The 24,207-nt window shown below is 47.3% G+C and overlaps 2 protein-coding genes across 3 annotated transcripts; one reads left to right on the plus strand and one right to left on the minus strand.

Moving 5' to 3' along the window:
• Positions 1–26: 26 nt before the first annotated feature.
• oma1 (OMA1 zinc metallopeptidase) lies at positions 27–24,155 on the minus strand. 2 transcript variants are annotated; one of them, XM_029827653.1, is made up of 8 exons: positions 23,365–24,155; positions 22,092–22,320; positions 21,774–21,947; positions 21,541–21,648; positions 20,506–20,634; positions 20,306–20,380; positions 19,768–19,917; positions 27–588 (listed from the first exon to the last, which is right to left on the minus strand). In XM_029827653.1, the coding sequence occupies exons 1-8, from the start codon at positions 23,745–23,747 to the stop codon at positions 430–432; spliced, it is 1,407 nt and encodes a 468-aa protein (XP_029683513.1). In that variant the 5' UTR covers positions 23,748–24,155; the 3' UTR covers positions 27–429. The 2 variants fall into 2 exon arrangements, with proteins under 2 accessions (XP_029683513.1, XP_011612879.2); XM_011614577.2 differs by lacking the exon at positions 27–588 and adding an exon at positions 15,742–18,671.
• On the plus strand, positions 484–1,591 carry LOC115247139 (serine/threonine-protein kinase pim-2-like). Its single transcript, XM_029827654.1, has 3 exons — positions 484–1,014; positions 1,096–1,284; positions 1,400–1,591. Exons 1-3 carry the CDS (start codon positions 558–560, stop codon positions 1,489–1,491), a joined length of 738 nt encoding a protein of 245 aa, XP_029683514.1. The 5' UTR covers positions 484–557; the 3' UTR covers positions 1,492–1,591.
• Positions 24,156–24,207: the final 52 nt, after the last annotated feature.

Here is a 24,207-nt window from a genome sequence, read left to right on the forward strand (position 1 = left end):
CAGGCGAACAGTTTGTAGCAAACCCACTACTCGAGTGGCACCGAAGGAGGTGTCAAACCGGGGCACAAAAAGAAAGGCCCAGTCAGACCTAGAAGCACCCAGGAAGAGAAAGAGGACTGAACCAGTGACGGTTCCTCACAATGTGTCTTTTCCCGAGCTGCGGCCATCAAGCACAGCAAAGCCCAAGAATATCTTGGAGCCACTCAGCAGAGGTGAGGTTATTGTGGACGGTGTATGTGTGTGTGTGTTTGTGTTTGTGTGCACTATAGCTGTAGTAAATCTGTATTTGCAGAAGAATATGAGAAACAATATATTGAAGATTCACAGCTGGGAGAAGGAGGTTATGGAACAGTGTATAGTGGTTATAGAAGGCACGATTTATTTCCAGTAAGTATTTTTATTTGAATCACACCAAACGCACATACACATTTAATCATCACTGATCTCCTTGACACATGATTTTTTCCTGCAGGTGGCAATCAAGCACATTGATAAGGACATGGTCAAGTTCCTCTCTTCAGGTGATAAACGGTGAGGAACGCTGCGCCCCACTGGAGATGGTACTGATGACGATGGCGGCAAGGGACTCTGTAGGGGAAAATGCAGCGGTATCCCCATTAGCATGGACTGAGCTTGATTATGAAGTCTTGCTGATTATGGAGAGGCCAAATTACTGCATGAGCCTGTTCGACTTCAACAATGGCCAAATAGAGGAACGCCTGGCTAAGGTAATAATGCTGGCTATCATGTTACGGTGGACCACCTCCCACCGCTGCAGAGCTCAGTCTGATAATATCTTTGGATGTTCTTTAACTCTTCTTTCTGTCCATCAGGAATTCATGAGGCAGCTGGTGGAAGCTGCAATTGAAATCCATAAGGCAGGCGTCTTCCACCGCGATTTAAAAGCAGAAAACCTACTCCTCCAATTCTATGATGCTTGGCGCATTCCTCGAGTGCGCGTCATTGACTTTGGTTGTGGCTGGTTTGTGACGCCGGGATATTGCAGCTACGCCGGTACGGCTGAACTCATGCTGACGTCTGATTTGGAGCTTTTCAGTGGACACTTTAATTCAAAACCTTTTTCTTTTCTCACAGGAACCCATTGCTTTAGGCCTCCAGAGGTTGACCACCGGGGAACCTATGAAGCTGGCCCGACCACCGTCTGGCAACTCGGCTGCATCCTCCTCCAACTTCTCAGTGTAAATACTGACTTGTTTGTAACAAGGATGCAGCACTGCCAAAATGTCCTCATGTACACCATAATGGAGCTGAAAGTGTCTGAAGGTAAAGAGATGCTACTGCTTCTTCTTTGTTAATATTTTGCAATTGTCTGAACTTGTAATTAATGAATGCAGCTTTCGTGCTAACGGTCACTTTTCTCTCCGTCTACCCTCCTCAGACTGTAAGAAGTTTTTGATGAGCTGTTTGCTCGTCAACCCAGATCAGCGTCTTAACCTGGGACAGATGTTGTGCCACCCGTGGTTCCATTGACAGCTGATGTCCCTCTATTTTACTTTACTTTTCAAGAAATGTGAACCTTATAATGATCTGTAACCATTTATCATCACTGCCTAAATAAACACACTATTTTCCTACATCTCACAATACCTGAGAAAATGACTGGTGTCTGGTCTCTGCTTTGCTTCTAGGTAACTATTTTTATTATACACCCAGCCCAGATGGGCCAACATGGGGACCATGTGGTGGACTTGGGGCTGGGTGGATGCTTTTAGAGGTTACTCAATAAATGTTACCCATGTTTTGGTGTCGAACGGCTGAAAAAAACAAGTCTGAGGCTCTGATCCAAAAGAAACCCAGGTGGCCTTGACAGACATTTATTTAGTGTAAATTTTAATAACACATCATTATTCATTCTAACCATTGAGAAGAAAAAAATTCAGGTTTTTCCAACTGTATGTTGTTAATTCAGTGACCAGACGAGCAGGACCAGTGTTAAGTGTCTCTCCTGTACAGGTTTTTGTCCCTGTCTTTATCACGTCCTGTTTTATTTTGAACTGGTGGGTCTCATCCACATCTTCCTGACAAGTCTTTCTCCTGTGTAATTGGATAACATCTCTGTTCCTTCTCCCTCCACCTCCTCTTTTTAAGCCGTTTCTTCCCCCCTTCTGTCTCGGATCATCTTGTTAAAGGGGAGCTTTTCCTTGCCACTGTTGCTTGTTGGGGGTCAGGCCCTGGGATTCTGGAAAGCGCCTAGAAACAATTTTGATTGTAACAAATGCTGTATAAATAAAGATTGATTTGAGTTGCTGTAAAAGCACTTTGATGTGCTGAAACCAAATCATGATTTGATAACCCCCGATTTACATGTCTGTTAGCAAGATAGTGAACCCTAGATTTAGTGAATCCGAAAAGATCATTTCCAGAGTGCTGTTTTTATGCACAACATTTTCTTCTATCACCAACTTGGGGACTTTTTTCCATCTTTCTTACACTAACCCATAAGATCAACCTTCAGGAAACCCCTTTTTATCTGATTAAAGCCTATTGATGTGAGGTTTTGGAATAATAAAGCTAAATAACATTTCTTCTGCTACCACAGCAAAACTGTCACTGCAACAACATGAATCCTGCAAAATGTCTTCAAATTTCCTTTTCCTGAATTCAGGAAAAATTGAAGTCATGGTGTTTGGTCCTGAACCTCTCAGGGATAGATTAGATCACATGATCACTCTAGATGGTATCTCATTAACATCTAGTCTCTCTGTGAGGAATCTAGGAGTAACTTTTGATCAAAATCTCTCCTTCAACTCACACATTAAAACAGTCTCTAGAAGTGCCTTTTTTCACTTGAGGAACATCACAAAGATCAGGAAGCTGCTGACGCGGCATGATGCTGAAAAGTTAGTCCATGCATTTGTTACTTCCAGGCTGGACTATTGTAATTCTTTATTATCAGGGTGTCCAAACAACTCTTTAAGAAGCCTCCAGTTGATCCAAAATGCTGCAGCCAGAGTTCTGACAGGTATTGACAAAAGAGATCACATTACTCCTGTACTGGCGTCTCTTCATTGGCTACCCGTTAAATTTAGAATAATTTTTAAAACCCTTCTTTTGACCTACAAGGTCCTCAGAGGCCTAGCTCCATCCTACCTGGAGGAGCTAGTGATACCTTATCAGCCCAATACACCGCTCCACTCTCAAAATGCTGGTCTACTTGTGGTCCCCAGAGTCTCTAGAGGTAGAATGGGGGGCCGAGCATTTAGCTACCAGGCCCCCTGCTATGGAACCAGCTCCCTGTCCAGGTACGGGAGGCTGACTCCATCGCTACTTTTAAGATTCGGCTTAAAACCTACCTAAAGCCCACTCTGCGTAATTTGCGGCGACCGGCTCACTAATGAGGCAATGAAGCTTTCGAAACTACTTCGCCACTTGGAGACCCAGCACCCTAGTTTAAAAGACAAGCCCCTGGAGTATTTTGAAAGGAAAAAAAACAGGAACACGATGGGTAGAAGAAGGGCCACCACATCAGTAAATGTGAACGCACTGAGAGCATCGTACCTGGTGGTCCAGTATTCTGGATTAAAGTCATGGCAGAATACCCTGAAACTGCCACCACAGCACTGAAAACCTGGTTGCCATTTGCGACATCCTATCTGTGTGAAGCGGGTCGACTGGGCATAAGCAACACACTTCAGGTGTCATTGTCTGCCATCACTCCCAGATGGGAGCGTCTCGTTGCAGAGAAACAAGCGCAGGGCTCCCATTGATTTGTCGTTATGGTGAGTTAAAGTTTTCATGAAAATAAAATGTTCTTTATATTCGTCTTTGTAGCGTATCTGTAGCTTATTTTGAAGGGATGTTTAAACGTTATCGTAACGAGTAGGAGAGAGTAGCGCTTGTGAGTCTTTGTGGGCACACTTATCCGGTAGTTCAACCCCCCCCCCCTGGGCCGCAGGAAAGGTTCGCGGTGATAAAAAGGTTGGGGACCACTGTGATAAACAACTACAACAGCAAATACAGAATGTATTAAAAGTTCCTTTTGTCTATTAGGATGGCATATGAAACATTGTATTCTCACAACTTGATCCCTTTAGACTTACTAAAGAATAAGTGGCAGACGGATTTAAATGAACCAATCACAGACGACATTCGGCACAAAAGAGTACAATCTTGAACTCAACGTACACCAACTCTGTTGGTCTAAAGTTAGACTTTCCAAAATCCAACCTGAAATAGATCCCATTTGTGACCGATGCAGAAGAGACCCAGCTACTCTCTTACACATGCTTTGGACACATGTTTGGATCCCTTTTCCAAGATTTTTGGTAAAGAACTGGCTTTCTGTTCTGTTACCTAGGAGACGGATATTATTGACATGGAATGACCCAAAAACCTCCAGCACATCAAGTCGGAGAAGATCAGATATACAATCAGGGGATCTGCTAGGAAATTTTATAATATTTGGCAGCCTTTCTTAACATTTGTTGAGGACATAGACACTGATAACATAGTATTATAAATTCCTGCCAAATTTCCTGGAAATGGGAAAAAAACAAAATAAAAAGACCTTGATCAAAAAAAAAGATACTTTTGTCTGTGAGGTGTTGATGCTGTGGCTAAGTGTGGGTGACAATCAGATTAAATGCTGTGAAGACGAGTCTTTACAGAACAGGCTGCCTCAGTCTGAAGAGGAAGACGAATGTGAAGGCTTTCATCAGCCACGTTTGGAGGGAGCGCTGCCTCGCTCTGGGGGCAAGGCACACCAGCCAAGTCATGAGCTGAAACGAGCTCTTTTACGGAAGCGCTAACGTGAAGGCATCGCCACGCTGACGTCACCCTCGTGTGCTTCGGTCAGAGGACGACGGGGAAGGGGGGAGGCGCCTTAAAAGAGGAGGTAGAGGGTCTTGTGTAAGTAAAAACGGAGGCCCTGGTTTCACCCAATCCACAAAGCTACTTTATGTCAAACCTTTGCTCCGTTAAAGGAGCTGCAGCCCTCAGGATCCAGGCGAACCTCCCGCAAGCTCAAATTCATTTCACACTGGGTGGATTCCGACGGCGGGCCAACTTTACAATGTGGCTTTTGGAGATTTTAGTTCCACTGTAAAACGCTCCATACGGCGACTGAAAGAAACCGACCCGTAAAGGTCACAATTAGGGCTTCCTTTTACTCCAGAAAATGACAAAGTAATGCTCCGCTGCAGTCTAATATCAACGTGTCCATTTCCTCTGCAGCCAGGCGTTTCCGTCCCCGTCCCAGCCCGAGTGCTCGCCGTCTACCTATCTTCAGCCGCGTTCCTTCTCGGTTGCAGGTGCGATGCGGTACGTCGCGGCTCTGATACGCATCCGGCCTCTGTTCCCCCACTTCCTAAATCTCCTTTTTTCCTAGCGTTTTTCCATCCCTGCCGCCCTGACCTCGGCTCTCATTCAGCTGTGCTTTATTTACGCCGCTCCCGCCCTGCCTGGAACCTGCCAATTTGATCCATGTGTTGTGCTCCAGCAGAGACTTGCTGAGGCGGCAGAAATGGGAAATATTTACAGAGCCGTCTGACGGGGCTGAGCTCTGTTCCTGCTGCACAGTCACCCTTCTCGTCAATCACTGCTGCAGCATCTGCAGCTGCACGTGGGGGCTGCAGTGCTGCCGCGCACAGATGCAGCCCTCAAACATGCAAAATTAAACACCTCGGTCATGTGGAGATGCACACAGAGATTTATGCTACACGCTTCCTGCATGGAAAAATCCAGAATGGTGCGAAGCCCGCGGAGCTGGTTCAGGTTCCGGATCAGCTGATCAGTCACATGCACCTCTCTCTTGATCAGGGCAGGTATTTAAGTCCCCCTGGTTCTCCTGATCACTCCATGCTGCTGCTGTGCTTGGTGGATGCTGCTCATGCTGCTCCGCCTTCTGCTGCCCCGGGTTCTGCTGCTCTGTGCTGCCATTCAGAGATCAACCCCGCCGCCTCTCCAGCACCCTCCTGTGGGCTCTGTTTTTGTCCAGCCCCATGGGGGGGTCCGATATTCCTTCCCTGTAATGCCCTATTATCAGTGAATGAAGGCATGAGACGCCAAAGCTGCTGTTGCTCCACTAGTTTTGCAAATAAATTTGCGCAATAAAGTTCTTGGTTTAATCCAGAGTTGTCTGGCTGAACTGTTTGCCTTTGCTTGTTTCGCTTCTTTTGCCTCAACGAGCAGATAAATACTGGATTTCATATTTCAAAGTGAGTGGAAACAAAAACGCGGTGCAGAAGCACACACGGTAACAGTGGTCTGAGCAAACAGATGAAGCTGGCAGGGACAGGTGTTGCTCCTGCTGACTGTCAGCCCAGCAAGGTCAGCGCTGAAAACCGTGTGCACGTATTTGTGTTTGCTTGTACGTATATGGGCACTGTGTGGAATGTGGAGACAGACTGGGAGACCGTGGAAACTATTCTCTGGCGTCCTGCCCCCTGCTGTTGCACAATAGAGCCATTATTAGCACCTTAGCGCGGCTTTACTCACATACGGTAAGTTACTCTTTACACCTTTGTAACCACGGCGATGGGTCCATGAGACAAGCACACACAGACAATTCAAGACTTGTGGGTCTTTCCTAGTAGCTACTGGGTGGGAGGGAGGAATCACACACACATCACCAGTCATCAGTTTTACTGGTACCTAGAAACAATTTAGGGTCTCTAATCAAGCTAGTGTTCATGTTGTGAGACTGTGGGAGGAAACAACTTCACATAGTTAGCTGGAATCAAACCACTAAAGCCTGTTTGACGACAAAAAACACAACCTGAGGCATCCTCAGAAATCAAAGCTTTATTTCACGAGGTCTCAAGACTTTTCTTTCCACTTTCAACACATACGAACACAAATTTTAACTTGTGTTAAAGTGCCACATGAGAACAGGTCAAATCTTTTGGCAGCTATAGACTTTTTGATTTTGGGGAAGAAAGAAAAAAAAAAAGCTTTTATGATTAACCTGAAATCGAGCGTGATGCACCGTGAACCTGTCAGTTAATGTAGCAAAATAAATGGAGGAAATCAAGGTAATTAAAATGGCTGCGTTTGTGCAGCAGCTTGTAATGAGCGCCGTGGCGGCGCCTCGGGCCGGTCCTCGGTGACAGCGGGCTGCAGAATGCAATTAGTATACTCTGTTTCTCCTGCAGAAATAAATTACCGCAGCACAGGACAACATAATCCACGTCCATCTTTCTGTGTTTCTCATTTGTTTTCTGGAGTGAGGGAGAGGAAGGTCTCAAGTAAAGTTGTGCCAACTCTGAGCCGCACATTAATAATGGAGGAGGGCAGGAGGGGAGAGAATGGCTTCTGCAATATTCATATGTCATATTGACTTGACTGCCAGCTACTCGCCCATGCACACAGTACTTATGAAGTCTCACAGATGACTGAGGATGCAATGCCGTGTCCAGCCTCAGCCTCCTCCTGCACCTCCTTTTCCTCTCTCTATATTTTCCTCCATCCATCCGTGTGCCGAGCCGCTTTTTCCACTCCTGTCCTTGCACTGCCACCGTTCCTCCCGTCTTTTAAATCTATCTTTTCTGCCTCCTTCTCATCCTCTGCCATTTCTCAGAAGAGCCTTTCGTGCCCATGGGCCAAATTCAAATACAGACCAAATTAAAGAGATGCTTCTCAACTCCCGGAACAGACAAAAAGAACACACGTTCGCCAGACCTGCCGAAGGGCTCTCGCCACGGATTCAGATGGCGCTCCCCTGCATCACACCAAATAAATCACAAGCATCAGCCAGCGTAGCGTTCAGACGCTGAGCTCCGATTGTGTCCTGAGCTGCACGACTGGTGCTGCCTCTCGCTCGTGCCGGCCCCAGATGCTGCCTCTAATTAGGCACGGCCACAGCAACAGAGCTGCGAAGAACCAGCCAGCCATGCGACCGGTCAGACTCTATGAGGAATCTGACCATAAACCGGGGAGGAACATTATTAGCACCAGCCGTCCATAATTTACCCTCAGCTGTAAAATTTCAAATCCTCTGGAAGAGAGTTTCTGAGGCCGGCCAGTTATTGCCTGCTGCAGGCTATCTGGCCACCTTTCAGAGGGATTAGAGGCCATCAAAGGACATTTGGGCCAGTTGAAACCACAGAAACCACACTTTATAAACATGACCAACATGAATGGTACATAAATATATTCTATATTAGGATATATGTATGGATACAAAAGAGTAAATATTATATATCCACCATCTGCAACTCATAGCATGAGAAAAACAACATTACAAACATTCATCTGTTGATTTAACTTCTGTGACAGAACAAAAAATGAGTCCATCATCAGCAGAAGGTCAAGGATTCACGGCTCATGCCTCCAAGGGGGCTGCAGCACGACCTTGCTGTTAATGTATGGAGAGAATGATACCCGAGCAAGAGGATAAAAAGATTAAATTATCTACCAGGCAAAACACAGCCGGAGGCTCAGACAATTCATACACACACACACACACACACACACACACACACACACACACCAGTTTGAAAGAGCTGCCCACAGTCCTCACTATCTGGGCCTCCACCATTACTCTGCTCCAACACGTGATTACAAATATGCGGGGCCAAGGATGCGTCGCCATATCAATTCAGAGGCACAGACGCAGTCATAAATATGTTAATAACTCACAGTTTTGTGTGCTGCTGGAAACAAATACAGTCCACAAGAACCGGAGGTGTAAGCAGTTATGTCATCCTGTCATCAGATGACACCAACAACAATGCCAGTGTTCCTCAAGAAGCACCCACACACGCACCCACACACACGCACCCACACACACACACCCCACACACACACACACACACAATAACAGTGGAGAGATGGGCCTCTGTCATTGTCCTGTAAGGGGATATCGAAACTGATGTTTTTGACAACTTATCAACACTCTTCATAATCCAATGTGTGTATCCGTATTTGTGTGTCCGTGAGAGAGAGAGAGAATGTGTGTGTGTGTGTGTGTGTGTGTGTAGCGGCCAGGCCTGGTGTTGTTGATAAGAGCTGTAGGCTTAGTCCTCAGTCATACAGACACACTCTGAGCATTAATGAGCCCACAGCACAGAGGAAAGTCTCAGCCAAAGGTCTTTATCAGCCACTAGGGTGTGTGTGTGTGTGTGTGTGTGTGTGTGTGTGTGTGTGTTGGGGGGGGGGGGGGGGGGGGGGGTGGTCCTATAGAGGGAGTTCTGAGGAGTCTCCATCAAAGGTGGTTGCTCAAACCCGCGTGGGTATTTCCAGTGTGATTAAGAGACATTTCTCTCTTTGAGTGACTTCTGGCATTTGTCTTCATGATGATTTTATTTTGGCGGTCTAACAATGACAATATCCTCTCCTTGGTTCATAAGCTTCATTTAATGTTTGAACGTTTCATTCATTAAAGAAAGAAAGCCACTTCTGGCTGTTCCTTTAGCCCTCAAATATGATGATAATAGGTTTGGTGATTTGGAGCATTGAAAGTTTCAGAATAATTGAAACCAACTCAAATCTGACTTAGTCATTTTTAGAATATTAAAATTGCCACACTACTTTTAGGAGGTAAATCCTGTTCTTTTCCTGCTAGATTCTCTCCATGTTACAGCAATGTGAGTGTTTCTAAACATATTTCTTTAATAGTCTGATTAAAAATAGACTCTTTTTCACCAACATTTGCCAGATTGCTAATGTAGGGGTTTGCATTTCCAACACACCTCCACGTTCCAAGAAAAAGGTGTTAAAAGCTGCTCTGGTGTGGGGCTGAACCTTCCTCGCCTGTTCCTCATCTCCTCATAATCTGCTCTAACATTCTTTACGTTTTGCTGAATTTGTTCAGACGTGCGCCCGACATTTGGCTCCACCAGCTTGTTGGCTATTTTTCTACAGAATCAGTAGTTGTGCGAGTCAAAATTCCTCAAAGGCCGGCTGAATTTCCTTGGCATGTGTGTTCAACACAGCCCCGACCTTGTTGTCCATCCGCTTCTCGTAGCTTCACTTCTGCTCTATTTAGAAAATGACCAAAGCGTGCTGCTTGTATACATCAACTAAAGGCTGCGGGCGTTCCACCGGGCCAGGTTCTTCAGCGCGCGACTCCCCTCCTCATGGGGGAGCACCGCTAGACCCGGGTCAGGTACTTGTTTGCAGTTGAGGGAAAGTTTTGGCCCACGGGGAACTTGGTGAAACCGGGCAAAATCCCAAATCCTGACAAGACCTGTTGTGTCTGGCTGTATTCATCCTTCATCATTTCACTCTGCAGTCATCACTTTACTTCCTCCTTACATCCTAAAGCGTTCTGATCTTTTTGAGAGCGGAACACTGATTTATTCCTTCCTGTCGCAGGACTTTAGCTCTAGTGCAGTGTTTGATTGGAAAATGCTTTTTCTTCAAATGCAGAACGTTAAACGTGTATGTAAATGATAAACATGAGATATTGTCTCAGACAGCTGTGTGTCTGGGTGTGTGTGTGTGTGTGTGTGTGTGTGTGTGTGTGTGTGTGTGTGTGTGTGTGTGTGAGAGACAGAGAGACAGAGACAGAGAGAGAGAGAGAAGTTCATTAGCTGGGTTTGTTAGCAGGATTAGCATGACAGATTATCATACTGACTGTCGACACGAGGCAACAAAATGGAAACATGACTGACAGCAGAGGGAGGAAGATGAGAGGAAATGTCTGCACGTCTGTCTGCAGCACACTTGCTGAGGACAGATGTGCAGCGCGCGCTTCAAAGTGTACATAAAGCTGGCAAAGACGCGCTCCCCTCCTGCATAAACACACATCACTGCGCTAAACTCTTGTCAGCTCCAACTTTTTGATGAAACGCTGTTCTAACAGTCACCCTCTGATCTGGCAACTCCGGGTAACCGCGAGGTGTCGCTTTCATCTGCAGCGATATGAAGTAGGAAGAGGTGTGACACAAACCTCTGAGAGACTACGGTGTTCTGCTTATCACTGAGGTATTTCCTTATTGATTAGACTGAACAAATCCATCAATTTGACCAGTCAAGCCTGAAACAGGAGTCGGCTTCAGCTATAATGGTTGGAGAGTTTCCATTACAACGGCTACTTGTTTACGATCTCCTACATTCCATCATTAACGGTAGCTAATAAATATTAGCAACATCAAAACAAATCAGATGGTTTCAGAGCTTCAGCTGCTCCTTCATTGGGACCAATAATCCAAAAATTAAGACTATCGTGAATCGTAAAGAACACTTTAAATATGTCTTTCTATTGATTTTTTGGCTTAAAATAACAACAAAAACCCAAGTCTCATGAAATACCGTCACCAAATGACGAAACCACTGCGAAAAGAAGAAGAAAATCCAAAATGGTGAGACCCAAAGAGGCTCCCACGGCGAGCAGCATCACACTGTATCTGGCTCCTTATACAGTATGTGGCTGCTTTGGAGGCCCTGGAGTAATAGCTGCCATTATCACACACGGGCACCACGCTCGCACAGTCTGGCGTGCACATTGTCCAGCAGGTTATTACAGCAGCAGCATAGCCTATTACCGTGCCTCCAAAATTACTCAATTATTCAGCCTCGAGTCTATGGGGAGAGCAGAAGCAGCTCAGTGTGCTACTTAGAAGCAGCCTAAGTAGGCCAAAGAGACTGAAACTAAAGAGTGGCGCACGGGCGCTCCACAGCGTCACCACGCAGACGGCAGGTTTCAGTCAGCGTACAATGGTTGAGTCACGGGTTCCTCTGTGAGAGCCAGTCGGTCCTGATGCTCTGTCGTAGCAACATCCCCCATCATGCATTGCACACATCGAGCACGGCGGAGCCGCGCTTCCTCCGATCCCTCCGGTCGTTAATTAAACCCGTCCATAATCTTGCGGTGAAATGCAGAGAGATGCGGCAAAAAGGCGGAGTGGAAGGAAGGAAGGAAGGAAGGAAGGAAGGAAGGAAGGAAGGAAGGAAGGAAGGAAGGAAGGAAGGAAGGAAGGATCTGTTTTGGAGAGAGATTAAGCAGCAATGTGGTGAAATGGAAGCTCCGACCAACCAGCCACAATCTGGGGACTTATTAAAGACTGTTATTAAAGTTATGGAAGGCCCTAAGACCCTCACAATAAGACAGATAGGTGGGGGGGGGGGGGATCACGCGGCGCTGTGGGGTGAGAGAGGATTTAAGCTCTTTCCTTCCCTCCCTCTGTTTTTTTTCTATTTTTACCAGCCTGCACGTACCGTGGCCAGATCCTTCCGCTGCTCCCTCCCCCTCACTCTCCAACCAGGTCACCTACATTAGGTCCATTTTTAGCCTAATGTCTGACAACGTGGAGCCTTCACGGGGACGCGTCTCCATGCTGTGCGCACATTCATCAAGCGGGCCCCCGCGGAGCTGCGCAGCGTGCGGCCGAGTCATGGAACGTGACTCGGGGGGGCTGCTGGACCTGCAGCCCGGGACGGGTGCAGAGGGGGGGTGCAGAAGCTCCTGCCTATCGACGAGTTAAAGATGAGACTTGCTGAGCGACACCAGTGGGGTTGTGGATAGAAGATGGCTGTGTACGCGCACGTGTTTGTGCGCGTGTGAGTGAGTTAGGGATGACATTTAATATTTATTAATTGTTGAAAATGAAAGGTACATTTATTACTTTTGCCCCCTTTGCCTCTGCCGGACACTCCAAATGCTGCAAACCTTTAACACTTTGTCCTTCAAGCACCATAACAGGCAGAGAGCATGATTGAAACCATGGCAACGAGACCGCCAGAGATAATGCCGCCTAAATGGATGGCTTTATGGACGGGTGGGATTTTCTGCAGCAGAGCTGCACTGACTGCAGCTCTGCGAGGAGGAAGCCCAGAAATAAGGTTCTCGGTGTCCTCACACGTGCTTTGCGGGCTTTTCCTTCGGGTTCCACAGCAACACGGAATTAGACTAAAAGCAACGGACAACATGTCGTTTTATTGGCTAATCAGCTTTAGCCAGTGGGTCCCTGAGAACCTTTGCGAACAGCGTGAGCTTTCAGACATTACGCAGGTTCTCCCCGGCAGTAAGCTGGAATTATTTTGTCAAATTTAAAACAAATGTCACAGAAACAAAGGTAGAAGGATTAATGGGAAATTATTCAAATTTATTCCTGACTTAATCCCTCATAATATCTCTGGTAAGTCGCTGTAAGCAGGCGCACGCACAACAGCCCTCAAACACGGTGACACCGGGACTCATTACCATGAGAGTCTGCGAGAGTCTGATTATTTATACATTTTTCTGACATGGGTTTGGGTTAAAAGAGTAAAAATAGAACTTGCTGTAGAGTCTTGTTTCAATCAGACATGTTCTGTAGCTCAGCAAGGATAAACAGCGACGGGCATTTACTAGAAAATGTATAAATGATGAGATTTGGATGCATAAACAAGATCACTCCTCATTGTTTAACAGTTTATCATATAGACATATATCATATGGACGTGGCATCAACGGACTTGAACCTGTGGCGTCCCAGTTCCGAAGCATTCCAGACCAACCTGCCTCAATGACTACCGCCCGGTAGCACTCACCCCCATCATTATGAAGTGCTTCGAGCGACTGGTCCTGGCTCACCTGAAGGACTGCCTCCCAACCACACTCGATCCACACCAGTTTGCCTACCGCAGCAACAGGAGCATAGATGATGCAGTCTCCATAGCACTGCACTCTGTGCTCACACACCTGGACAACACGAACACTTATGCACGATTGCTGTTTGCTGACTTCAGCTCAGCTTTCAACACCGTCGTCCCCTCCAAGCTGATCACCAAACTTGGAGACCTGGGCATCAACCCCTCCCTCTGCAACTGGACTCTGGACTTCCTGACCGACAGACCACAGCGTGTTAGGTCAGGTCACAGCTGCTCCACCACCATCACACTCAGCACCGGTGTGCCACAAGGCTGTGTGCTGAGCCCGTTCCTCTACTCTCTATTCACCCACGACTGCAGACCTGTACATGGATCCAACTCCATCATCAAGTTTGCAGACGACACAACGGTGATCGGTCTCATCAGCAACAACGACGAGACAGCCTACAGAGAGGAGGTAGAGCGCCTGACCACATGGTGCGCTAACAATAACTTGGTCCTCAACACCAGCAAGACCAAGGAGCTCATCGTGGACTTCAGGAAGGCAAGAGGAGGCACACAGGACCCCATCCACATCAACGGGATGGCCGTCGAGCGTGTCTCCAGCTTCAAGTTCCTGGGGACCCACATCTCAGAGGACCTGTCCTGGACCACAAACACCTCCAGCATCATCAAGAAGGCTCACCAGCGCCTCTTCTTCCTGAGGACACTGAGGAAGAACCAGCTATCCTCGGCTGTCCTGGTGAACTTCTATCGCTGTGCGATGGAAAGCATCCTGACCAACTGCGTGTCAGTCTGGTATGGAAGCTGCACTATCGCTGAGCACAAGGCCTTGCAGAGGGTGGTGAAAACTGCCCAACGCATCACAAGGACTACACTCCCTGCCATCGGAGATGTCCAGAGGAAGCGCTGCCTGCATCGAGCACGCAGCATACTCAAGGACTCCTCCCACCCCGCCCACAGACTATTTTCCCTCCTGCCCTCCGGGAGGCGCTACAGAACCCTCAGGACTCGGACCAGTAGACTGAGGAACAGCTTCTTCCCCAGAGCGGTGTCCCTGTTGAACTCCTGCTGACCCTTACACACTCCACACCTCACTACACTACAGCAGTTTACACAACAACTCACTAGCTTAGTAACCAATGTAGCTACTGTTTAAACCTGTCCTGCGCACTCATGCACTTTATCATCTGTATCTGTATACACGTAATTTATAATTTGCACATCTCCTCTATCTTATGTAAATAGCTAAATAGCTCCTGCACTTATAGTCCAAGGCATTTAATGTAAACACCATCTGTAAAATATGTTTATAGCACAACCCGGTAAACGATTGTAAAATAACCGCCATACTGTATTTATTAAGTTATTATCCTCACTTGCTGCTTCTTTTGCACTTCTGGTTAGATGCTAAACTGCATTTTGTTGCTCTGTACCTGTACATGTGCAATAACAATAAAGTTGAATCTAATCTAATCTAAAAAAAATGAACGCAACAGGTTAACCCTTAGTTAAGCTTAGTTAAACCCAAGGTGAGTAACATTGCTACGTAACTTGGTGTTTGACTTCCATTTGAATTTCCTTACAGCGTCCAAGTTGTGAATATTTTTCTTTTCTCTTGTAAGTTTGGAACTTAATTCACCTGTAATAATGGCGGCCGGCCGGGGTATTTAAAGCGATTATTACCTGTGCATCCATTAGGCTCGTGTCTGCCCCCTTGTGGCCGAGGCCTCCACCACAGGTTACAGATTTGCGTTTTAAACACTTTCAAATGCGCAAAACGAAAACTAATAATCTCTTTATTTTACCATTTCTTGGCCTTAAGATTATAATTCTGGATATATTTCTTTCTTTTTTTTACCTGCTGAAAAGTCTGAAGTGGAGCTCGTGTTGCATTTGATCAGTGTGTTTTCTCATTGGCTAATTTTTGCAGTAGAATCGTGAATGCAGCCATTTTAAACTCTATTGTAACATTTTGCATCACAGTTATTGCTTATTTTAAACATGTAATGTGCCTTCATATTTCAACTGAGATGTGGATTCATCAGATCCACACCTGCACCCTCAGAAGCCCCCAGTGATGCTCCAAAAGTGCCCACTGGAGAGCAGCTGTGGCGAGTTAAACATAGTAAAGTGGCTCAGTGAATAGAAAAAACAAACAAAAAGAATCTGCAAACGTGAAGATGCAGAGGAACACGACCTGTGTGTTGGTGCAGCATGCAAAAAAATGACTTCCCACTGTTTGAATGACTTTTCTGTGTTTTATTTTTTAGACGTCCTTAATACTGATTCACTGCATCACATTTCACTACAGCTTGTTGTTTTGTCATCCAAATCCTGCGTGTGCCTGTCCCTGAAGGCACCGCGATAGGAACCTGTTCCCTATCCTAATATACTCACTCTGACTTGTGGCCTGATTTATGGATTCAAACACTTAAAAAAAAATAAAAAAATAAAAAAAATTAAAAAAACCACCAGTGTCAGAGCACCTGCAGAAGACTGATTTAAACCATTTGATCTCATCTCATTTCCACCTCCTGCGCTTCCTCCTTTCCTCATCTACTTCATTAGATCGCACCCTCTCCTGGTTGAAAGAGTCGGGAAGAAAGCCGGTTATTCAAATTTAAATCAACGCTGACAGAGAGGCAGATGTAAAAAGGGAGATGGAGGGGGTAACGAGAGCTGCAAGGCTTGTACCTGACGTTGTTAGCATTAATGCGATTGCGGTGCCAGCGTGCGGATCGATGTAGTCAGATGGAGGAGTGTGTTAACATCCTAATCTCTAACAGCATCAGAGCAGCCAGACTATAAAAACCGTCACCGATTCAACCGCGAACACACAGACTGGAGAACAGATCAAGCAGATAAGAGAGTGAACAGAGTCTTTAGAGGCCTCATATGGAGCCTTCAACAGAGCACTCATAGCCTTTCTGATCCCACATTGTAAACGACCTCGTGTCAGAACTCTAATTTCACTGTTTTTGCCTGTTTCTGCCATCAGACCACGCCGTGACCAGCTAGGTGCTCCCATATACTAAAACGGTTTTAATGTGGAGAAACTGCACGGCCTCCTCCAGCCCCGGCAGTTTTTAATGCCAGAGCTCCGCCCTGCTCGGCACAATAAAACCAAAAGTGCGCGTGGCGCACCCAAACGCCGCGTCATCAGCTAAGAGCTTCCTCGGTGGCTCCTGGCCTTTGTGTGCCAGTCAAAGCCAGACAAAGGCGAGAGCGGAATGAGCAGCCTCTTTATTTTCTCCCATTGCTTTAAAACATCCCAAATCTAATTGTGACTCATTAGTAAACCCCCGGAGTACTTCTGTCTGGTGCCGCAGACACAACCTCTGAGAATGCGGCGTGTGCGTGTGAGACAGCATCTTTAATTACCCAGGTTACACAGCCAGATGCTCCATCACTCTGGCAATGGCTGTGATTAAAAGCAGTAAAATATTCATTTCAATCAGACACCCACATGCCACATGTATAATTAATGCACAGCCGAAGGACACAACAACAACAACTTTTACCGCGCGCACATTTCCGTCGGCGGCTCTCCTGGACGCGCCGCCGATGCATGTGATGAGAATGGAGGAGCAGCACTCCACGGGGAGGTCAGGGGTCGGCCAGACTGCATCCTGGGACGTCATTGCGCCGCCTACGCAGCAGATGTGTGGCGCCGCTCCCTCGCCGCTCTCCCTGGGAGCGTTTCTGGTGGGGAAACACCATCCTGAGGTTCTCGTCTCTCAGCCGCCTCCGAGGGCGGATGTGTAGCCTCCTCGCTCGCTACCTGCCGGCAGTTTGCCGGTGCTCCGTGTCTCCTGTAGGTGTCTCCCGTCACGTCTACCTCTGTGTCCATCTCTCTTGAAGATCCCTTCAGTGGAAACTGATCATTTATCATACATGTCGAGGCCCCCGCAACCCTAACTCTGATCCCTGGATATACCGCGACTGATCTGACACTCGAGGAACTTGTAACAGTTGGCAGACGCGGCGCAGGCATCGCCGCGGAAACCGGCTGACTGGAATTCGGTTTGTTCCTTTTAATTGCAGCCGGGCTGGAGTGATTTCTGCGCGCGAGTTTCCCAGACGCGACACGTGTGATCAGCTGCCAGAGGCTGAGGAGGATTTTACCCAGGAGGGCGCCGTCAGCAGGAAAGCGCCGATGCCGATGCCACGCGTACAGATGCGAGCGGCGTACAGATGCGAGCGGCGTACAGATGCGAGCGGCGTACAGATGAGCGCGCCGGCTCGTTTGCGTCACCCCCTGGTTTATTCTTCAGTTACTTCCAAAAAGAAAACAGTGAAAATGTTATTTTTCTTGGCTTGGTGTTCTTGCGTTCTCAGAAAAACCCATCCGACACATCCTACTCTCACAGAAAAATAAATATTTTGCCGTTTCAGCAGCATCTGCCTGGTGTAAATGTTGAAACTAAAAAAAAATGACAACGGAGGCTATTTATCCCGAATGGAAAGTCGGCCTTTTCCCATCCCAGAGTTCACCCCTGTCTGAGTCAGGGCGCCGATCGCGGCTGCTCTGTCCTCCGCAGTTTCCAGACCGTTGAGATGTTCCTGTAAATAACAATGTTTTCAGTCCACTAGCATTGTTAAATGAGACCGGTTGTGCATTGGCGTTCCTGTTGCGGACACGTGGATGTGAATATACACGTGGCGTCCCGCTGGGCAGGCGGCAGGCGTTTGAGCATGAGAATGAAGCAGTCACGATGAGAACGCAGCTGCCTCGGTCACAACCTCCGCCGCGCGCGCCCAAAAAGGCGCTTGCTGCTGCCGCGCGTCAATGAATAATGCATCCCATAATCTTGAAAGGTATGGATCTGGTGCTGAGGATCGTGCTGAATTTTCTGTTTCCGGGTTAGGTAACCAAGCTGAAGTCAACAGAAGTGTTCTGGTTTCTGGTCCGGCCCTCCGATGCCGTTGGGGGGGGGTCACACTGACGTTTTGTTTTCCTGATGCACATGTGAGGAAGCAGGGAGGGAGTTTGGGGCCAGGAGAGCTGCAGGAAGCCCAGCGGGGACCGGGGGCAGCCCGTGAATCGGCGCTGCTGCGTGAGCCTCTTCCCGCTTGTTCTTTTCCAGCAACACTCGGACCGTCTCGGAAAAGACGGCGCGGGGGTCGGTGGCGGGCAGGGCGGGACAGACGCAGCTCTCCCTCAGCTCCAGAGCCTGTGGGTGGGGTGGGAGACCACAAGACAGGTGAGGAGTTTCAATTCATTCTGTGCCTTCAGTCATGACCAAAGCTGCGCCGTCACACACGTGAGCACAGAAATGTGAGACCATCTCTCTTTGAGACCATCTCCACGGCCTCTCCTACAGTTGCAACCTCTTCCTCCATCTCAAACACCCACACGCACAACTAACTCATTAATCTCTCGCTCACAATCCCCTACAAGACTCCGATCGCACACACATTCACTTGGCAACCCACTCAAAAGGCTCTCTCTCATGCTAGCCGGGGACTTAATGGGCTTTTCTCAAGGATGATAAGCACACTGGTGGAGGCGGCCTGCCCTCAGAAGAGTCGGGTTAAGTAGCTTGATGCTGTCACCCCCTCGCAAGGTTAAAAACATCACATTATGCGGCGCTTTTGCCCGACAGAGCCGACATGTTTACTGCTTCTACATGAGGTCCAACAGTTTGGCCCGAAGGAGCGCTGAAGATGCCAGACTTTGTTCGCCACGGCAACAACGCAGATGGACGAACGCCCCAGATGACACTCGTGGCAGCGGCCCGGCCCTGCCAACGGCTAGAGGGTGATCTGCCACACAGGGGTCTTTTATGACACACACCCACCCAAATGTGTACTGCATGTGCACACTGAATGACACCTGATGGACAATTAGAGGCTCATCCATCTGTTCTTCTGTGCTCACAGCTTCAAACGGTGAATCAACAGTCCGTCTCACAAGGTTAAATGACCTGCGTAGTGTCCCACACACACTGCACCCTGTCAGTGAAGCAGCCTTTGTAGCCGCCGGTTGTCCGTTCTTGCCCACATCGCCGTCCTAAACTACACTTCTCTCTCTCTCTCTCTCCCCCCCTGGTTACATCACTGCAACACGGACGCTCATTTCTCCAGGCGCTTCATTAGTTCCATTAGGGCTCCACCCAACATCTCCTAAAGCTACACGGGTTCTCCCCAATGGCAGGCAGGTGAAGAGCTCTCTCTTCTCGCAGATGAAGAGGCTTTCTATTTAATGAGAAACGTGTTTACCGAGAAGGAGCTCAAGGACCGTTGCTGTTTGATTGCGCCGATCTGTACCTGCGGTATGAGGCGGTCCAGGTGCGTGATTCTGTTCCTGTGCGACGGGTGTGTGGACAGCCACTCGGGAAGGCTGGGTTCTCCACTCAGCTGGTCTCTTATTTCCATTTGCTGCCAGAAAACGGGTCCTGCTCGCACATCGGCACAGGCCTGTTGCATACACACACGCGCGCGCACAGTTTACCAGATTCGAAACCTGTTTATTTTTGTTTGACAACAGTGCCCCCTAGAGTCCAGCAGCCAGATTGGAGCTTTTACTACAGGACTTTACAGTCAGGACTGTATAGTCTCAAAGCAGAGATAAACTGAATGAGAACCTCCAAAATCCTATTTGGATTTTTTTTAAATAATGTTACTTAATAGCATTTTAATTAGTCCATTTCTTACTTTTGCAATGCAAGTTTTAAATTTCTAAATTTCAGGGTAAGATATCCTGGCGATGTCATCAAAGGAGAGAGGAAGTGGACCGGAACTTTTTACGTTTTTTCTTATGTCGTAAATATTTCATTCAAGCAGGATGAAGCCAAGAGAATGTTACCTTCGCAGCTAGCTGCAGTCCCACTTGATCAGCTTCAGCTTCCAGTTTCCGACTGTAGGGACGACTGAACATCAGCTGGTGGAGAAACACACAATCAGGGCGTCACAACCACTTTAAAGAGAGCACATTTAGGAACATGCAAAACACTGAATGGTGTAAATGAAGTGTGAAAACGTTGGCATTCCCTGAGTAGCACTCACCTGAGAAAGTTTTTGCTGTACCCAATGTCCCAGCACTGCCAGGCTGTCTCGGGGACACAGAGCCCAGATGGCGCTCAGCAAAATCAGGGACAAGAGGTCCAGGATGTGAGACAGGCTGGCCTGCTCTGCCTGGGGGAGAGGAGGAACACAGACGTGATGAGGAGAAGGGGACAGAGGGGTCACGGAGGAAGGTCGAGGAGGGGAAAGAAAAGAACAGGATACGAAGGAAGAGAGGTGAAAGGCTGTTTTTGAGGAAGGTCACCAACAACACTTGGAGCATATTGATTGTTCCAATTGTTCTACATTAGAGCAGATTTAGGGGTTTTAAACAGCCGATCCAACACCTACTGGGTAACACCAAGCCCATCAGTGTTCATTCTCTCCATCTAATTAAAATCTCCTTCAAGCCTTTGCTCTCAGGGTATTTAAAACTCTTGAAATACCCACAGGTATGAATGAAGAATGGGCCTTTTTAGAGGGGTGGGGGGTGTCTGCGGAGAATTAATCAAACATGACAGGAGTTGGCAGGACTTTGGTCATTATAGCACGGAAGGATTAGTGGGTGCTTGGAAGCGATTGTCTTTATTAGCGGCTGATGCAACGGCGATGCAACCGACGCCACTTCAGCCATTTTTATGCCGTCAGGAAAAGGGTCCACTGATGATGAACGGTCAGCGCTACTCCGTTTATAAGCCACGTACTTGTGCGAGGGCTCGCATGCATATTTTATGACTGCGCGAGGGGAGACTGAACGACGTCCAGCTTTAACTTCGGCTCAAAAAGGAGTCTATGAGGGCAAACGGCGGCGCGGGTTCAGCAGCTGAATTCATTCTCTCTGAGCTAAAGAGCCTCCCTGCGTGCTCTGCATCAAACCCCAAGATGTTATGTTTGTGTGTGTTGCCTTCCAAGGTCATCCACGCAGACTCCGACAGGGAGGCTGTCTTTGAATGTTAGACTAATTTGACTCCTATAGTCTGCCCGAGTATCACAGTGAATGACACAGGAAGAGGGGGCAACGGAGGCTTTTATACTTACAGAATGTCCTAACAAAGCGTGAGCCATCTCGTGTCCCAGGATGATGGTGAGCTGGTGAACATCTGTCACAGTCTCAAGCATTCCTGTGTAAACGAAGACTTCTCCATTCTACACAAGGGCAAATATCAAAACACATAAAAGAACCAAAGTTTAACTTGAAAATGCTGCTTTTGCTATTTCGACTGCGTTAGAAACTGAGGTGAACGTAATGTGTCCGCTGTACTTTTACTGACCGAGAGGACAAAAGCGTTGACAGTGGGACCTTGGACCACATGGACGGTCCAGGAGACATCGGACACTTCAGGGATGTCCTTGTTTCTCTGAGCCAGGTGTTGCACCACCCGCTCCACCACCTGGTGACGAACATCAGTGACTGGAAGGAGCAGCTCCGCAAACTCCTCCATGTACTGAAACACACACACACACAGACACCTGCGGTTAGTTGGGGTTTATTCATCGTAATAAATGTTTTCGTCCTTCATCAGCCCGCTACATTCCATCTGGCTTAATTTCATTAATCTGGTGGTGTTTGGGCTGGTTCATCCTCTCACCGCTTCTGCCGTCAGAGCTGCCAGCTCCAAGTAGCTCTCTCTGCTGAACACCAGAAGGCGAGTCCTGCCTGTCAGCGGGGACTCGTCCAGGTGGGTCAGGAGTAGGAGGGATAGGATCACCATAGCAACCCCTGCCAAGGCTGCCAGATGCCAGCGCCGCTGCCAGACCCATTCACGAAACAACTGCCTGCGGTTGGCTGGTAAAGCTACCCACCACTTCCTTATACTCCTGTACAAAGTTGAACAGAACAAAGAGGCATTTTATGCTTTGTTTTCCCCATTAATCTAGAACCTTGTGTTATTTGGTTGTCCAACTAGCTTGAGAGAGGAGGACCTCAGAATAAAACCTCCTTTAATGTCAAGAAATGCAAGAATGTAAATGTTTAAATAAGAAAGGACAATATTTACAAATCTTTCACTTACTTTGTTTAATAAAGCAGTGGCAATTACAATTTATATCTAAATAAAATGTAAATATAGCCACTCAGGATATACAGTATATAATTAGGACGGGAATTTGGACCGGGACCATTAAAACCTGGAACCAGTGGGTCGCCCAGATGAGACCACATCTGGGGGAGTTTCACTATAAAGGGTCGCCTCCATTAATCTGCTCTCTCCAGTGGCTGAGCAGCCAACTGCTGTCATGGCTGATGACGTGGGGTTGTTTGGTGGTGTTTTCTACTACATCCACACACGTGCACACCACTTGCACCACCACACACACTCCACATTCGATGACACAGACATGATTTTCCTTCTGGGGTTATTTAGTTATTTATTTTACTTTGTTCCCCCCCTTTGAGCCACAGTTGCAACAGTTGTCCAATATGGCTTCAGAGATTCTCTGTTGCCAAATTCCATCAGGAGAGTGATTTATCCTGGTGGATAATCACACCATTGATTCCTATTTGGTGAAATTGGACGTAATAGATTGCACAAATTACAAGGTTAAAATAACTAATTAAACAAATGCACTAAGGACGGAAGAAGCACTGAGCACTTACGAGTGTTTTTGCCTTTTCTCTGTGTACTAAAATGAAGACAAATGGGGAAAAAAACATTGCATAGGGAATTGGCACATTGTTTCATTTAAGTGTTTACTTGTATCAATTTGCACGTGATGCTCTGGATCCATTTGTGATCAGTTTTCAGTACATTTTTACTTTGTTATCCAATCCGTGCTGATCCAAACTGGAACTGATGCGTATGTAGGTTTTGGCGAGTCCTTTTTCACGTTTGTTTGTTTGTTTGTTTGTTTGTTTATTCCTACCTGCCCAGTATAGCAGCAGCTAGTTTCTGCAGGGGCTTCAGCACCATCCATACAGCAGCAGCAGGAAGACCCTTCAGATGGGCAGAGGTGTGGAAGTGGTGCCCATGGTGCTTCAGAACAGGTGGAGAATGCAGAGATGGGGGGGTCTCCACAAAGCTGCGGGGCAACAGCGGCGGCCGTCCTGTCCCGGATCTTACTGTATGGCGGAAGTCTCTGATCACAGCAACCTTTGCTGTTCTGTGACAGCTAACCTGACAGCGCACCGTGCTCACCTGATTTACCCGATGTCCAGTTTGCATACGGACCTGGAAGCATCGTGACACATCTATAGGAAGAAAGCAGAAGCGACTCCGCTTCAAAGCATTAACGCAAAGAAATGCCATCCTCTTGCCCCCAGCTCTATTTTACTCTGTAGCTTGCGAAGAAGTTGCTGCACGTCACACTTTTATCGACTATTGTAAAACCCGCTTGAAACCCCGCATTTTCGTGTAAAATCATCTTCGTCGTGAGAGTGATTTATTTTTTTACGCTGTATTATAAGTCCTATGCCCGGTCGACCGTGGTCAGCTGTCAATGTCAGTGTCAATGCTACCACAAGTGCTAACGTTAGCTACGAGAAATATACCGCTGCACGTTACATAAGCTCTAAATGTTGAGTTGGCACCCTAAAGAGTTCTCTTGATCCAATTAGTTAGTGGGAAAAACCCAAGACTAAACTTCACTTGTGTGTAAAAAGACGCCTTACGCGTTCCTGAAAATTATATTGGGTGTGCACTCAAAAGCTTCCCCCAGAAACACATCGGTGACAAACGGTCCGGCCTCAGCACTATTTTTTTTAATGTG

Source organism: Takifugu rubripes, chromosome 20 (genome assembly GCF_901000725.2).
Source record: "Takifugu rubripes chromosome 20, fTakRub1.2, whole genome shotgun sequence".
Taxonomy (NCBI): domain Eukaryota; kingdom Metazoa; phylum Chordata; class Actinopteri; order Tetraodontiformes; family Tetraodontidae; genus Takifugu; species Takifugu rubripes.